The sequence below is a fragment of the Saimiri boliviensis genome, chromosome 17, assembly GCF_048565385.1.
Source record: "Saimiri boliviensis isolate mSaiBol1 chromosome 17, mSaiBol1.pri, whole genome shotgun sequence".
Taxonomy (NCBI): Eukaryota; Metazoa; Chordata; class Mammalia; order Primates; family Cebidae; genus Saimiri; species Saimiri boliviensis.
The window spans coordinates 28673779-28690020 of NC_133465.1; the positions used below are offsets into that span (position 1 = coordinate 28673779).

Here is a 16242-nt window from a genome sequence, read left to right on the forward strand (position 1 = left end):
AAGAACTACCAAAGCTATAAATACCGAAAACTAAACATGCTCTAGAAGAGACTGCCCCCTTGTGTCTATCAATAGCATCCAACAGATTCAGAAAACTAGTTCCACCACTGGGAGCACCCAGGCTTCTAAAAAGGTCTGGATCTTTCTGTGTTTTGATTTCAACAGCTTATATTTAAAGTGGTGACCTTTGAAGAAAAATAAATTGAACTGTATGTTAATCTCATAAGACATGACTAATTTATGACATTCAGTAGCAAATATCAACATGATTCCTAACACTTAACTATCATGATACAAGCTGCTCAAGTGCTTATAGGCTAAGTCCACAGAGATAAGTAATTTTCTGATCCCAAATTCTACAACAAAATACAAAGCCAACAGCAAAGAAACCTGTACATTTCAGAGAAAAATAGAAAAATAATGAAGCAGACTAAGGTAGCTTGTTTTAAAATATACATATAGTTCATCCAGGTATTTATTTTCTTCTGAAATCTTGAAAAATAAAAACTTGCAAAAATTTTGGTATATGGCCTAATGTGTCTTTATAAGGCTTCTTCCCATATAAATGGTAACAGGCCATTCAAACATAGGTCATTATCAGCATTATTATTTTCACTAATAACCTATAGTATTGGACAAAAGCTTTAGAGCAAAGCTTGCTGAGGAAAAGAACACATTAAGGCAATAAAAAACATATTAAGGGGCCGGATGTGGTGGCTCATGCCTGTAATCCCAGCACTCTGGGAGGCTGAGGTGGGTGGATCACATGTTCAGGAGTTCCAGACCAGCTTGGTCAACATGGTGAAACCCCGTCTCTACTAAAAATACAAAAATTAGCTGGGTGTGGTGGTGGCCACCCGTAGTCCCAGCTACTTGGGAGGCTGAGGCAGAAGAATAGCTTGAACCCAGAAGGTGGAGGTTGTAGTGTGCCCAGATCATGCCACTGCACTCTAGCCTGGGTGACAGAGCGAGAATCTGCCTCAAAAAAAAAAAAAAAAAAAAAAAAAAAAAATTAAGGTAACGATTAAGTGATGTAAAATACTCAACAGCATAGGATCTCTCCTAATTATGGTCAAAACAGTTGCAATTCCTTTTCTATTGAAAAGAGTCATTAGGAGAACAAAATGAATTACCATGGATAAAGTACTCACTATAATAATCATCATAAAATATTTGTTACATGAGTAAATGAATTAATAAACATTGGAAACCATATAGCGCATATACATTGGATAATACTTTCGAAGGTGGTCATGTTCTTTTAAAAATAGCTCAGTTCTTCTGTTGTTTACTCCAGACCCACTCTTATATGCCCTGGGACAAAAGAGAAAATTTAAAAACATTTTTGGCAGAAAATGCAAAATTAGTTAACTGACTGACCCTAGTAATCTTGAAAGTAGATAAGTTGAGTCTCTTCACAGTCCTGAAGGAACAGTAAAACCACATAATCCTTTTCCTTTCACCCTAGAAAATGATATCTATTACAAACCGATAAATATTAATGCCTCTCTATTCTGGGCCTAACAGTTTACTACGTTTTTCACCAAAATAACTCAACATGTCAAACAAAAAAATCTTACTTTTCTCTTATCTGTTATCTCTGATATCTTCTTTTCCTCCAAGTGGAAGTAAAACATAGGTCTGATTTAGTATCTAGCACATGGAATGGGAAAGCTGATGAAATGGAATGTTTTCCTTCACAGTAGTACATGTAGTCCACCAAATGAAGCCTCAGAAACACTGAAATCAAGTGAACAAAAAAATTCTTTTTTGGAGACAGGGTCTCACTTTGTCACCTAGGCTGGAGTGCAGCAGCACAGTCAGCTCACTGCAGCCTCCTCAACCTCCCAGGTTCAAGTGATCCTCCTACCTCAGCCCCGTAAGTAGCTGGGACTACAGGAGCATGCCATCATGCCCGGCTAATTTTTATATTTTTGGTAGAGATGGGGTTTTGCCAGGTCCCCAAGGCTGGTCTTGAACTCCTGACATCAAGTGATCTACTCACCTCGGCTTCCCAAAATGCTAAGAGTACAGGTGTGAGCCACTGTGCCCAGCCCCAAACTTTTAAAAATTCAAGTGAACTGTACACATACTACAGTAAGACAAAAGAGAGTCATGCTGTTAAAATGGAAATACTGGCTGAGACACAGTGCTCCCGTGCAAAGCACAGGTCAAAACACCAGTGAGGCTATAGATAGGCATGTATATATATGCACACACACGTTAGGTGTTATTATGAATATATAATATATAGTCATATATTGATATATACGAATATATACACATGCACAGACACATTAGATATGATTACTATATATGTATATACAGTGAATATACATATGAGTATGTGATATATAATGAATATATAGATATACATGAACACACACATAATGTTAGCTACTATTACTATACCTCATCTCACTATTCATATTCTGCCTTGGATTTCACTAACTTGAGTATCTGCCTTATGTTCCTCTAGCACCCGGACTATAAACTCCTACAGGGGTATGCTGGTCTTTTCATTGCTACCTTCTACTGTGACTCAGAGTTGGTACTAGTTTAAGGAATGGAAGAACATATCTTTTACGGCCATTTTCCAAAAAGCACATTATTACAATGGGTTGCATTCCAGTGATCCCCACACATTGTGTGTGGGGGGTGCTTAACGTCTACACATTAAAGGCCACCCCCTACACAGGCTCTTAATGCATTCCTCAAAATGTATATATAAATGGACTGTACGGAAACTGAACAAAAGACATACATGTCCTGAAGGGAATAAAAATCTTACAACTATCTTACTGTTGAAACTGTTAGAACAAAATAAAGGGTCTTTAGGAAAGTGTTTCTGAGAGTACACATAATCTATAGTCTATGATCAATGTATACCATAGTTTATGAAACTTATCACGTAATCTATCACAAGTGAGATGATGGCAGGTATCATTAGATGTTCCAAATTGGAAAGTCTTCAGCTTCAATGAGATGCCCTGGGACTTAACTTTGTCAGTAGTGTTCAGTTGTGAAACAATTTCCAAAAATGTATATGAAATACTGGAACAGATCATTAAAGGAGAGGTGAAATGACCTCACCTTAAAAAAATGTCAAATTCTAGATTGAGATCAGTGTAAGAATGTTGGGAGTTCCTCAATAATTTAACATAAGGCTATGAGTTTGTATCTATTATTGTTTGTAATATATAATTGTCGGGACGAGGGAGAAGGGCAGGGGGTAGGTATTTAGTATAATACCAATCAAAATCCAGCCAAGTTTTTCTTGGCAGCTGACAAAGTGATTCTGTAATTTATATAAAAATGCAAAGGACCGAGAATAACCGAAACAACCTCGAGGAAAACAGAACAAACCTGCAGGACCTGTAGTACCAGGTATCGGGACTTACTGTCAAATGAAAGCTATCGGTCTACAGTGGAATGACTAAGGAGAACGTGGGTATTTGTAGCATGTGACACTACAGAGGAGTGGTTCTCCACCTCCGGTGTGTGTCAGAACCGCTTAGAGGCTGATTAAACTGATTGCTGGGTTCCACCTGTCTGTCTACACAGAACATAGCTAACACTTCCCTGCTTAGCTGCCTTTACCAAGTTAAGGATGTCTGTGATCACCTCTTGAATGTTCTCTCCTCTCTCATATCAGCAAGAGGGAATGAAAGAGGCTAAAGAGGCCCGGTTTCTGGCTATTAGGACAAACCCAAGGATATCTCTTATATCAGGTCAGCCCTGCACCCCGACTTTGCTGAGACACTTACGAGCATTTCCTCACAAAACCCTGACAATACAATCAGGGCATAATTATGGCAGCCATCCTTATCACCATTTTATAGAGGAGGAACTGACCATTGGCTGGATTAACTGCAATGCTCTAAAATTAGACAGTGGTGCTGGTTGCACAAGCAATGTACTAAAGCCCAGGAGTACACTATTTTTCAAAAATTAATTTATTTTTGAGTCAGGGTCTCTGTCACCCAGGTTGGAATACAGTGGCACAATCATTGTTCACTCCAGCATTGACCTCCTGGGCTCGTGATCCTCCCACCTCAGCCTCCCAAGTAGCTGGCAGTATAGGTGAACATCATCATTAGTGGCTAATTTTATTTTTAGTTTTTATACAGACAAGATCTTTGCTATGTTACCCAGGCTGGTCTCGAACTCCTCGTCTCAAGCAATTCTCCTGCCCTGGCCTCTCGAACTGCTGGGATTACAGTTGTAAGCCACAGCACCCAGCCAATTCTACAATTTTAGATTCCCATCATGCCTCCTGAAGTTTCATGTTAATAAGAGATTCCACTTCACTTCTAGGGCCAAAATACTAGTGAACTGTTCATATGATGGTTTCTGAATGACATGTGACAGCTTTTCAGCACCTATATTATTTCATCCTGGGTTTCAGAGCATCATGAGAAACGCTTATCAACACCAAAGATACCATAATCTCTATCCCCAATCTACTTTGATGGTTACTGTTTCAACATGAACAACCACAGATGCAACCATTTCGATTTCTAATTTATTATTAAATTACATACCAAAGCTTCTTCTATACAGTCAGAAAATGCACATTTAGATGAGAACAAAAATTAAGTACAAATACAATAAAATTGGTTCCAAGAAGCTATTTTAAAAGCAAAAACTTACAAAGTGCATTTGGAAAATTATAGGTTTTAAAAATCTGTATTGGCATTTTTTCACAAGGAAACATCTTCTATCATAGGAAAGTCTGAATGGAATTGATTTCCCTCCTCCCTTAAGAGCTAACAGGGTGGGAATGGATGCAAATACTTTGATCCTGAAGTGAGCTCTTAGGTACAGAGAAAATGAGAAAGATCCTTTAGGACTACATGGCTCAGCTTTAAGCTTCTTACCCACTAAACTCCTCCAAATTCACTTGTTCCTCCCTCATTTTCTTTTTGCCCACAAAACTTAAAGAGTATGTAAATTTATAAAGGAATAAACAAGATTAGTTTATTAAGACCATAATGGAAAGTTCTGCATCTTTTTGGAGACCAAAAATAACCCTTAACCTAACAGGAGAGTGGAACATGACGATTGTAACTCTCTGAGCAGAATCCATTTGTTCTTTAGTTACATTTGCCAGGGTAACACTAGACACGGCCAGTTATCCCCAACAACTTAATCTTGCAAGTTAGAAAACTCAATTCATTTCCAAAAATCATATCTGACAAACAATCAAACATGAGGTATTAGAAACCAAAAGGCTAGTCCAATTCTTTTAGAGTCATTTCCATCAGGTTGAGATCATTTACAGTGAAACAGAAAATTAATAGTGGAATGCAAACCCACGGTGCCTGAATTCCATAGAACTCAAGAGCCACTGCATCAAAAGGCTCAGTAAGTATCTTTCTATTCAGATGTATTCACATCCAGGATGAAAGAGCTCAAGTAAGTATTATTTGGCTCCAGGTGTAAGGACTGCCCTCATGGCATCTCCTCTCATCACCTGTCTCCATTCTCAGGTGTTTTCTTCCATTCCTGATCTGAGTACCAGGCAGTATGGAAAAAGGCAGGAGAATCATGGAGAAGGAAAACCCCTTTCTAACACAAGAGAAAGAAAAGGTGAGCAGTGCAGGTTACAGGGAGTCCCCCAGCATCATTAATAGGAATTGATAAGAATGTAGAGATTGCCAGAACAGAGATGCTAAAGCACTTGGATCTAAGTTTGAATTTGAATAATGAATTTATTAAACATTTTTACTAAAGTCATCAGTACACAGTAAAACAAAACATCAGAAATACATCTTCTGGAATTTCCTGCCCTTTTTGTTGCCATGTTTTTTTTTTTTTTTTTGAAATGGGGTCTCACTCTGTCACCCAGGCTGCAGTGCAATGGCATGATCACGGCTCACCACAGGCTTGAACTCCTGGGCTCAGGCGATCCTCCAGCCTCAGCCTCAGTAGCTGTGAGCTAGGACCACAGGCACTCACCACCACACCAGGCTAATCTTTTTATTTTTTTTGTAGAGACAGAGTCTTGCTACATTGCCCAGGCTGGTCTCAAACTCCTGGCCTCAAACGATCTGCCAGTCTTGGCCTCCCAAAGTGTTGAGATTATAGGTATGAGCCACTGCACCAGCCCTATTGTTATGGTTTTTCATATTTTTTCAGTGAAATGAAAAGTTTTGAGTTGTTACTTAAAAGAACCAAAAAGGAAAGATTTGTAATCAGGTAATAGTTGAGGGGGCATAACTTCCCCTAAGAGGCAACATTTGGAGCCAGAGGCAGAAATTCCTTCTGACCTCCTGGCTATGACTAGCATTAACAAGTAACTAACTGTTAGTCTCCAAATCTGTCAACTGGTCCACAAGGAGGACAGCAAAAAAGGAGAGAGCCAAGGTGGTTAAACAAAAAAGTTAAATGACATGGAGCTAAAGAGCTCAAATCCCTACATGGGATCCACACGGAGCCCCTTCCTGTGAGCACACACCTCTACTCCCTTGCTGGAGGTTTCTTTCTGCAAAGGAATCCTAAGTGGAAAAAGCACTGGCCTAGCTGTCTCCATGTGGCCCTGGGTCACCTCACTACGGGCTGCAGCACGGGCAGGTTAGTCAGACCTATCTGACGCCAACATCTACAACAAGCCTTCTAACTTCCTTGGAAGAACTGGTTTCTTTATTTTCATAAAGAAAATAACCAACATAATTCCACTACTTCACATAAGCAAAACCCTAATGGAAAGGCCCATCAGCCATCAACATGGTATGTTGGCTTGGCTGCAGTGAGCTAGACTAGCTTGCGTCCTGGTTTATTCTCACACAATCGGCTTTAGTGAATGCACCAAAGAATCAGACCAGTAAAAAGGACTGGTAGTATAATTAAATAAATAACTTTATTTATGATACTTCAGATTTTATAAATGCCAACTACATAGCAAGCAAAGTCCCATAAATTCTAACCGAGACACAACCACCAATCAAGGCCCTTTGAAAAATCAAAGATAATAAAGTGTCAGGGGAGAAAAGCTTTTGTTCTCCCAACAGAGAATTTAATCAATAAACTTTCCTCCCTGATCCTTTAAGGTTCACAATGGGAAAACGTGACTTTCTTTTAAGGGTACCCTGAATCAATGAACAATCAACCCATATTTAGAAAAATAAACCCCATAGTTAAGAAAAATATATCAAATGCCCTTCACACCCATAATGTAACAAAACTTTGACACCAGAATGAAAAACCTCTCAGTCTCTGTACCAAACCAGGTGTTAGCCCACCATTAGCAAGTTCACCTGAATAACAGCATCTATACACCATGATGCAGCTGAGAACTATATGCTGCTATCCTTTTATTCCCTGTGGCTCGGACTGAAGCCAATACTATAAATACCACAGTGAATTCCAATGGTGAAAAGCAGCAGTGCAGATGTTGGAAATCTACAAACCAGGTTCAGTAAGACAAGTCATGAATTTATAGAAACTAAGAAATGGTTAACTCAAAAGAATTCTGGTGGCTGGTTTAAAATCTGTCACTGTCCACGATGGTAACAGAAGACAGGTGCAGAGAGAGGCAGATTCTGCCACATGCACCCTGAACAGTGAAACCATTCTCTGGATGTTTGGAAATGGTAAACAGATTTGGAATGAACAGATTTTCACAGAACACAGAATTCCTGGTACATCACGCAGTAGTCCTTAAACTTTTGCCCATACATTGCGGAGCATTTACAAATGGAATTCTCTGAACAGTGAGCCCTCAACACCTTTTTCTATGTGGCTTTGAACAGATCACATTAGAAATGGAGCAGTCCCTTTCCTCAGTTCCCAGTGTCAATCCTGGTCTGATGAGAACAGTGGGGACAATGACAGACCCTGGTGATTGTTTTCTTCTATCACAGTGGAACTGAGATTTCGCCTTCTTTCAGTGGAAAACATCAATCCAAAGGAAAAGTGTTAAAAAAAAAAAAAAAAAAAAAAGGAAACAGTGACTGGTGCCTTAAATAAAAGACTGTCATTCTTGATGTTTTTCCAGCAATACAGTTAACCCCACTGTACTCGTAATTTAAAAGAAAAAAAGAGACAGTTTTATAGTGTTCTCCATTTCAGACAACCTCAAACATGCTGAAGTTGGTCCACCAGCATCTCAAACAATCTATGAAAAACAGAATTTTCCTCAAATATCAACAGAGTTCAGGAGACAGAGTAGAAATCTATAGCACAGATTATCAAGAAAGAACTTGTGATTTCTCATCATGAGTGTAAAATAAGAGGACAAGAATTATTTTTATTCACAATCCAATCTGGTGGGTAAAAGAAAAACAGTCTTTGGATGTAGAAAACCTGGTTTTCTGAAGAGCCCAGCTGTGAGACCTGGCTTGTCATCAGGTTTCAACACTATCAAGGAAACAAAGAAAACTCTGTTTTTGATTGGTTTACTTGCCTCCTGGGGAGACAAAAGCAACTGAAAACCTTTTTGTTTTTTTAATTAAAAACAGAAAAATACGTTAGAAAAGACAGCACAGAAAAACCGTGGCTTCAGCTCAACCTGACCATGTCACAGAGTTCAGCACTGTCAGTCTCGCATTCATCCTGTCGGTCAGGCTAATTATCAAGACAGTCAACTTCTCGCTCTGAAGTTTCCTTATTCCAGACCAGGGCGTGAAAGTGGTGGTGGTCAGAGTCCCTACAGATGTCCCATCAGTGGAACGCATACAGGAGCAACAGGATGGTACAGACCCCAATAACACCCCCCAGGATGAGAGAGTCCCGCCGCTTCCTCAGGTTGATCCTCTGGATCAGGTTGTTCACAGCAGGAAAACGATCTTTGGGAAATCTTTATTAAGGTCATATTTGGAAGAAGCCTCTCTGGTGAAAAGTCGCAGGAATCACAAAAATAGAGATTAGTGGTGTTCAGAAACGGTGAGTGATAGGAAGACAGGGGGGAAGAAACTCACACCAGGGGAGTCTTTAGCAGATGCACTTGCACAAACCAGGACTGCCCTGTGGCTCGAGGCTCCTAACAAATACCAATCTCCCAGTCTTGTGTGTAACACAAATAAGAATAATGAAAAGAAAGAACAGAAAGGGAGAGGGAAAAGAAAATGATGACGACTGCTCCCATGCACTGAGGGCTTACTGCCAGGCTTCAGGCCAGGGTCGGAGCCCGCATGGCCAGGAATGAACTCTGGCAGAGAGGCACAGGCACAGCCAGCTACCATCACCATCGCCACCCGTTTCCCTCCCTTTCCTTATTTTCCTTCTCTTTCTCTCTCTCTCTTTTCCTCTTCTCTCAAGAGACTGCAGAGTTCTGCCTGAGAGCTCGAAAAAATACCTGATCCTTTCCTGCCTTGGAGTCAGGCAATTCATGGGAACCAACTCTAGGGTCTGTATAATTGGGCACTGGTGAATTATTAAAATTTTGAAAGTTACTTTGCAGCAGAAGGCAGGATACACAGGAGGAAAGTGAACTAAACTGCTTTAGCTGTCCTATTTGGGGACATAAAAATATTTTAAAATTTTTGATTTTTGGGGTTTTATAGTAGTCACGTCTGTATTTTACCTAGCATTTCCAGATATCTTTACGTCTTACTTGTTTTATGCTATAGACCAAAGTGCCTGTGTGGTTTCGTGTTTCTGGCAATGGTTTCTGACAATATACCTGCAGGAACATCCTCTTTGTTAACAGAAGCATTATAGCAAGTTCAGGAAAAACAACCACAAAAACCACCTGGGGGTTCCGGAGAGCTGGAACCACCCCTGCTCCTTGTGGGTCCACCCTGCATTTTCCTGTAGTGAATACTCTCACCAGAGCCTAGACAGATTTGTATACTTGTATATTCTACACAGTGTGTAAGTAGAACCGTGTGTTCTTCTAATTCTGAATTTCCCTTTATGTCTAGAATGGAGCTTTATATATGTAGCCATTAGTGTGTTTTTAAATTTCTCAATAAAAAAAAAAAAGTACAATTTGCAGAAACAGTTTTTAAAATGTAGAACAGGAAGCATGTACTGAAGTAATGGTAAAAAACTTCTACTGCCGGGCGCGGTGGCTCAAGCCTGTAATCCCAGCACTTTGGGAGGCCGAGGCGGGTGGATCACCAGGTCAAGAGATCAAGACCGTCCTGGTCAATATGGTGAAACCCCGTCTCTACTAAAAATACAAAAAAAAGTAGCTGGGCATGGTGGCACATGCCTGTAATCCGAGCTACTCAGGAGGCTGAGGCAGGAGAATTGCCTGAACCCAGGAGGCGGAGGTTGCGGTGAGCCGAGATCGCGCCATTGCACTCCAGCCTGGGTAACAAGAGCGAAACTCCGTCTCAAAAAAAAAAAAAAAAAAAAAACTTCTACAAAGTAAAATCTCATATAGAGAAAATGCTTAATATTTTCTTGCTTGATAAAAGGATAACAAATCCACTGAAATGCAATTATTTGGCATCAGGAAACCCTCTTTCTCAGTCTATAATAATTGAGTTCAGTCCATGAAACAGGGCAGGGCTGACCTCTTCCTCGGCCATACATACAAACCCAGGATTTGCCAGTAAAAATATTCTCTCCCCTTGGCCACTGACTGAGTCAGGAATGGGTAGTGACTCATGCTGGGCAACCACAGCTCTCTTGGGAACAGTTGTGACAACTGTTAGAAGACACCCTTTCTCCGAGGGAATTCTTTAGCCCCTATTACAGCCATCTTCATCACCCTCGGAGAAGGGCTGCCTGGAGAAAGAGGCTAACAGAGGAAAGCTGAGATAAGTGACCGGGAAAGAAAGGGAACGGAGAGAGGAAAGGGAGATTCTTGCGGATAAAATCTCAGCTTCTGAATCCAGCCATGCCTTAAGCCAAATTCCACCCCTGAATTCTACAGTTACATAAACAAATTGAGTCCTTCCTTTCCTCCCTTAAGTCAGTCTTAGGTTACTGTGACTAATTCTCTTTGGGGCCCTGACTAACCCACACCCATTTTGTTTGATTTTCTTTTCTTTTTTTTTTTTTTTTTTGAGACGGAGTTTCACTCTTGTTACCCAGGCTGGAGTGCAATGGCGCAACCTCAGCTCACCGCAACATCCGCCTCCTGGGTTCAGGCAATTCTCCTGCCTCAGCCTCCTGAGTGGCTGGGATTATAGGCACGTGCCACCATGCCCAGCTAATTTTTTGTATTTTTAGTAGACAGAGGGTTTCACCATGTTGACCAGGATGGTCTCGATCTCTTGACCTCATGATCCACCTGCCTCAGTCTCCCAAAGTGCTGGGATTACAGGCTTGAGCCACCGCACCCGGCTCTTTTTTTATTTGAACACACATTCTTTTGGAATAATTGTAAATTTCTTGAGTGACTAATTTGTATGAGGCACTTTGCTAGGTTGCAGTATACTGCTTCGCCTTAAGAGAATTTAGGGTTGGGCTGGGCAGGGTGGCTCACACCTGTAATCCTAGTACTTTGGGAGGCCAAGGCTGAAGGATTGCTTGAGATTTGGAGTTCAAGACCTGCCTGGTCAACATGGTGAAACCCTGTCTCTACAAAATATACAAAAATTAGCCAGGCGTGGTGGCACATGTCTGTAGTCCCAGCTACTCGGAAGGCTGAGGCGGGAGGATTGCATGAACCCCGGAGTTTGGAGGTTGCAGTGAGCTGAGATTGTGCCATTGTACTCCAGCCTGGGTGGGTAACAGGGTGAGACTGTCTTAAAAAAAAAAAAAAGAGAGCGGCTGGGGCACAGTGGTGCACGCCCGTAATCTCAGCACTTTGGGTGGCCGAGGTGGGCAGAACACAAAGTCAGGAGTTCGAGACCAGCCTGACAAATAGTCCCAGCTACTGGGGAGGCTGAGGCAGAAGAATTGCTTGAACCCAGAAGACAGAGGTTGTAGTGAGCTGAGATTGCACCACTGCACTCCAGCCTGGGTGATAGAGTGATACTCGGTCTCAAAAAACAAAACAAAACAAAAAAAGTATACATGCAAAAAAAAAAAAAAGAGAGAGAGAGACAGAGAGAACTTAGAGAAGTGTACAGAGTAGTAGAGAAGAGGTCACGAAGAAGAGTGGTGGTAAGTTCTAATGAACAACTGAAAAAGGCTTCAGTGTTTCACATCACCCATTATTTGACTCCCTCTTCTATTTTAAAGTTTCAAAAGTTTCACTAAATATAAACTCTTGTATTCGCTAACTAGCTTTTGTTCTGGCTGGCAATTGAGTTGATAATTTAGTAAAATGAGATAATGTATATAACAGCACTCTGTTATTTTATAGCCCTATATAACATGTGATTTTGGACGTGCAGTTTTATACTCAGGGTGACAAGGCAAGAACAGAATTCACAACAGCCTGGAGAATAACAGCACACATCAGGATAGTCTTTTCCTCAGGCAAAGACACATCAAACTAAAAGTGACCTTAACTTATCTAGGATGACAAGATACTCAATTTTGAAAATTCTAAGTCCCTCCCTATTTGGCAGCTGGGGAGGAAAGCTTTTTTGCCTAGAAGGCTTGTCTTTTCAGAGGTTCAGTGAATCAAATGACTCAGAGTGCCAGGCTTTTCTGGTTCCCTAGTGAGTTTCTAGGAAGTATTAATAATCCTAATTTAAATCAGAAAATTGAAACGTTTTAAAGTAGAGGTTACAACAAAGTGGAGAATGTATCCCAGAATTCAACCTGTGCATAGAGTCACAAACTCTATCAGCAGCTAGAGGTCATCCGCACGGATGGCTTCTCCTTCCTTCCCCTTCCGAACACCTGCTACTGACTTACTCTCTAAATGGGAAACATAAAAAAGAAAAGGCATACGATTTATCAGGTTTAGGTAAGAATAATGTATACTACGGAGTTTTAACATGAATTTAAAAGCTTTCTAAAATATAAAAGAATTTGATGAATAATTTTTAAATTCACATTTATAATTTTTTTTCCTAAATCTAGTACTATGAAACTTTTGAGGTGTGTCTTTAGGAACGGTACTAAATAGCATAAACTTTCACAAAGCAGGAATGCACAATATATTCATATTATGCAACTACTGATGGCCTCTACTGCTACTGATGTTGGCAACCTGCCCCCTATAAAAGCACACACAGACAATTCTCCCCTCTACCCTCATAACAGACAGCAAACGTTCAAAAAGGATACTGGCCAAAGTGTTCATTTTGCTGTGAATTGACTTTAACATTCCTCTCTGTGAAGTCATATTTTCTTTTGTTGCCATAGCAATGCTTCAAGGGGAAAAAGAGATGACAAATCAGCATTTAGGACGAGCCTGCCCAGATCCATCGTCCCCTTAACAGTCAAAGAAAACTGTAGTGAGCAATATCATCTTAGAAAGCACTGTGCCAGAAAATAAGGGGGAAAAAAAAATCACTTCCCAAGCCACTATTTTCCCACTGTGCTTTTTCCAAATGACTGCACTGTTCTCTGATATCTTTTTATACAAGGCAGTAAGCCACTTCCTATGTTTGCTTCAAAATAACAAACAAAAATAAGGTATAAACAGAAACATCACATATTACAAAAACTTCTTAAAATAGTTTAAAAAGAGGCTAGCTACTAAAATATCCTTAATCGAGAAAAACTGTTGAAAGGGAATTATAATTATAAAAATAGGAAAGAAATGTAAAATGTCATAAAATATGCATATACGACCACCCCTTAATTTATGAAAAGATTATGTTCCAAAATTGTACTTGAGAACAAACATTATGCAACATTATGCTAGATTTCCATGATGGCTGACAAAGGTCATTAAACATGGCTAAGAGGGCTGGGTGTGGTGGCTCACGTCTGTAATCCCAGCACTTTGGGAGGCCAAGGTGAGAGGATCACTAGAGCCCAAAAGTTTGAGACCATCCTGGGCGACGTGGTGAAATCCCATCTCTACCAAAATACAAAAATTAGATAGTGGTGTGTGCCTGTGATCCCAGCTACTCAGGAGGTTGAGGTAAGAGGATCAATTGAGCCCAGAAGGGGGAGGCTACAGAGAGCTGTGATCACACCACTGCACTCTAGCCTGAATAACAGGGTGAGACCCTGTCTCAAAGAAAATGAAAAAAAGAGAGAGTAAAGACTAAGGGAGAGGCGAAAAAGTCACTTTTTGTAGGCTACAATGTCTTCCATGTGACTACCTTGATGTCCCATTTAAAAGACCTCTGAGTTAATATCCTTTTTTTTTTTGAGATAGGGTTCCACTCTGTTGCCAAGGCTGGAGAGCAGTGGTGTGATCATGGCTACTGCAGCCTTGACCTCCTGGGCTTAAGCAATCCTCCCACCTCAGCCTCCTGAGTAGCTGGGACTATAGGGATGTGCCATCATGCCTGGCTAATTTTTTTTTTTTTTTTTAATTTTTAAATTATCTGTAGAGATGGGGTCTCCCTATGTTGCCCAGGCTGGTCTCAAACTCCTGGGCTCAAGCTATCCTCCTGCCTCCACCTCCCATAGTGCTGGAGTTATAGGTGTGAGCCACCAAGTCTGGCTCTAAGTTCATATCTTTTTGCTATCGCTTCTAGGCTTACTCATTTCCCGTAGTCTTATCTTTCTGGACATTAGAGTCCTAGAGGGCACGGTCAGTATCCACTTTGATATGTAACACACAGGAGTGCTTTGCATATTGACATTATAAAGAGGAACAGGAAATGAAATGCTGTTGAGCAATTCTGAAATATTATTTGACACAAATTTTATATTCTTCATAAGAAATCATACCTAGCTTTATACTCAGTGAAACTTTTCTTGTAATACCTATCATATTTTGAAACAAGGGAAAATACTGAAATGAAAGATCTTCTAATAACATGTTTTTTAACTAGCAAAGTAACAGTAATAATTCAATGGTTCTCGATTGTTCCTATCCTATGAGGTACCCCAAGTTTTTATGCTCATATTACCAGCCCTTAACTGGCCAGTTCTGAAGTGAAAGCTTAATTAAGGCAGCCTGGCCCTAGAAAACCAGGCAGAAAAAAAGGAAAATAAAGAAAAAAAGAAAAAGGATTATTAGGAAACTTTAAGTAAAGAATTCCTGGCAAAATGTCATCAGATCTCATGTGCTGATGAAAAGGAAAAAGTCACAAGAAAGATACTTCAGTCAACCTCAGGCAATTCTGTGCAAACTTTCTTCAGATGGAAGATTCGGCACATACAATTTAAACAAAAATTCAAGACACAATAATGGCTTATTGTTATAAAAGACTATAATGTATTAAGATTATTAATGATGGAAAAAATTCCAATTCATTGAATAAAGACTCCATGAAGCCATACAAAATAAACAGATATTTAGGAAATGAACACTGAAATATTTAGGAGTAAAGAGGCATCAACCTATGTCACACTTTATAGAAGCTGGATAAAGGGTGGTAAAGGGTATATAGGACTTCTTTTCACTACTGAAATTTTTCTGAAACCTCAAATGATATCAAAATAAAAAGTTAAAAAAGGATTGGTATTAATAATATGGCTACATTACAGATTACCTAGTATTAGACCAGGCATTTTCCTCACATTATCTTTAGCAGTCTTACAGGTAGATATTATCATCAATACTATGTTTTAAACAGATAAGAAAATGAAGACTCCAAGAAGTTAAAGTAAATTATCTAAAGAACAGAGATCTAATAAATAGCACAGCCAGGTTCCAAACCAAGTCAGACTTGAAATTTTGTATTCTTTCTACAATGTGGTAAATATAGCAGTGGTTTAGATGGAGCTCTGTTTTCAGAGTTAGACTCAGACTGGAGGATCTGAATCCTTAATGCTATTTACTACTCATGTGACCATGGGCCAATTACTTAATTTCTTTTTTGTTTTGGAGATAGTTCTGAATGATTCGTGTCCATCTAATAGGTTATTGAGAAAATTAAATAAAATAATGCATGCAAAGTACTTTTAGCAGAGGACCAACGTCCATGATAAGAATAAAAATGTGGCTGGGCGAGGTGGCTCACACCTGTAATCCCAGCACTTTGGGAGGCCAAGGTGGGTGGATCACCTGAGGTCAGGAGTTCAAGACCAGCCTGGCCAACGTGGTGAAACCCCATCACTACTAAAAATACAAAAAATTAGCCAGGCGTGGTAGCACGCGCCTGTAATCCCAGCTACTCAGGAGGCTGAAGCAGGTGAATCGCTTGAACCCAGGAGGTGGAGGTTGCAGTGAGCCAAGATCGTGCAACCGCATTCCAGCCTGGGCAACAAGAGTGAGACTCCGTCCCCTCTACAAAAAAAACAAAAAAAACGAATACAAATGTTTGTTATTGTCATGTACTTTGATTTACCTTTCCTGAAAAACAATGCTTTATACAT

The 16242-nt window shown here is 40.1% G+C and overlaps 1 protein-coding gene across 6 annotated transcripts in view; it reads right to left on the bottom strand.

The window, feature by feature from the left end:
- Nucleotides 1–1029: 1029 nt before the first annotated feature.
- The window catches only part of GOSR1 (golgi SNAP receptor complex member 1), a 38617-nt gene continuing 23404 nt past the window's right edge, over nt 1030–16242 (bottom strand). For 3 of the 6 annotated variants that reach the window (XM_010342098.3, XM_003931464.3, XM_074388418.1), the window contains exons 8-9: nt 13084–13166; nt 4512–8789 (exon numbers count right to left, since the gene is read on the bottom strand). In XM_010342098.3, the coding sequence (XP_010340400.1) occupies nt 8665–8789; nt 13084–13166 (208 nt within the window). In that variant the 3' untranslated portion in view covers nt 4512–8664. The other 3 variants (XM_074388416.1, XM_074388415.1, XM_074388417.1) reach the window with 3 other exon arrangements.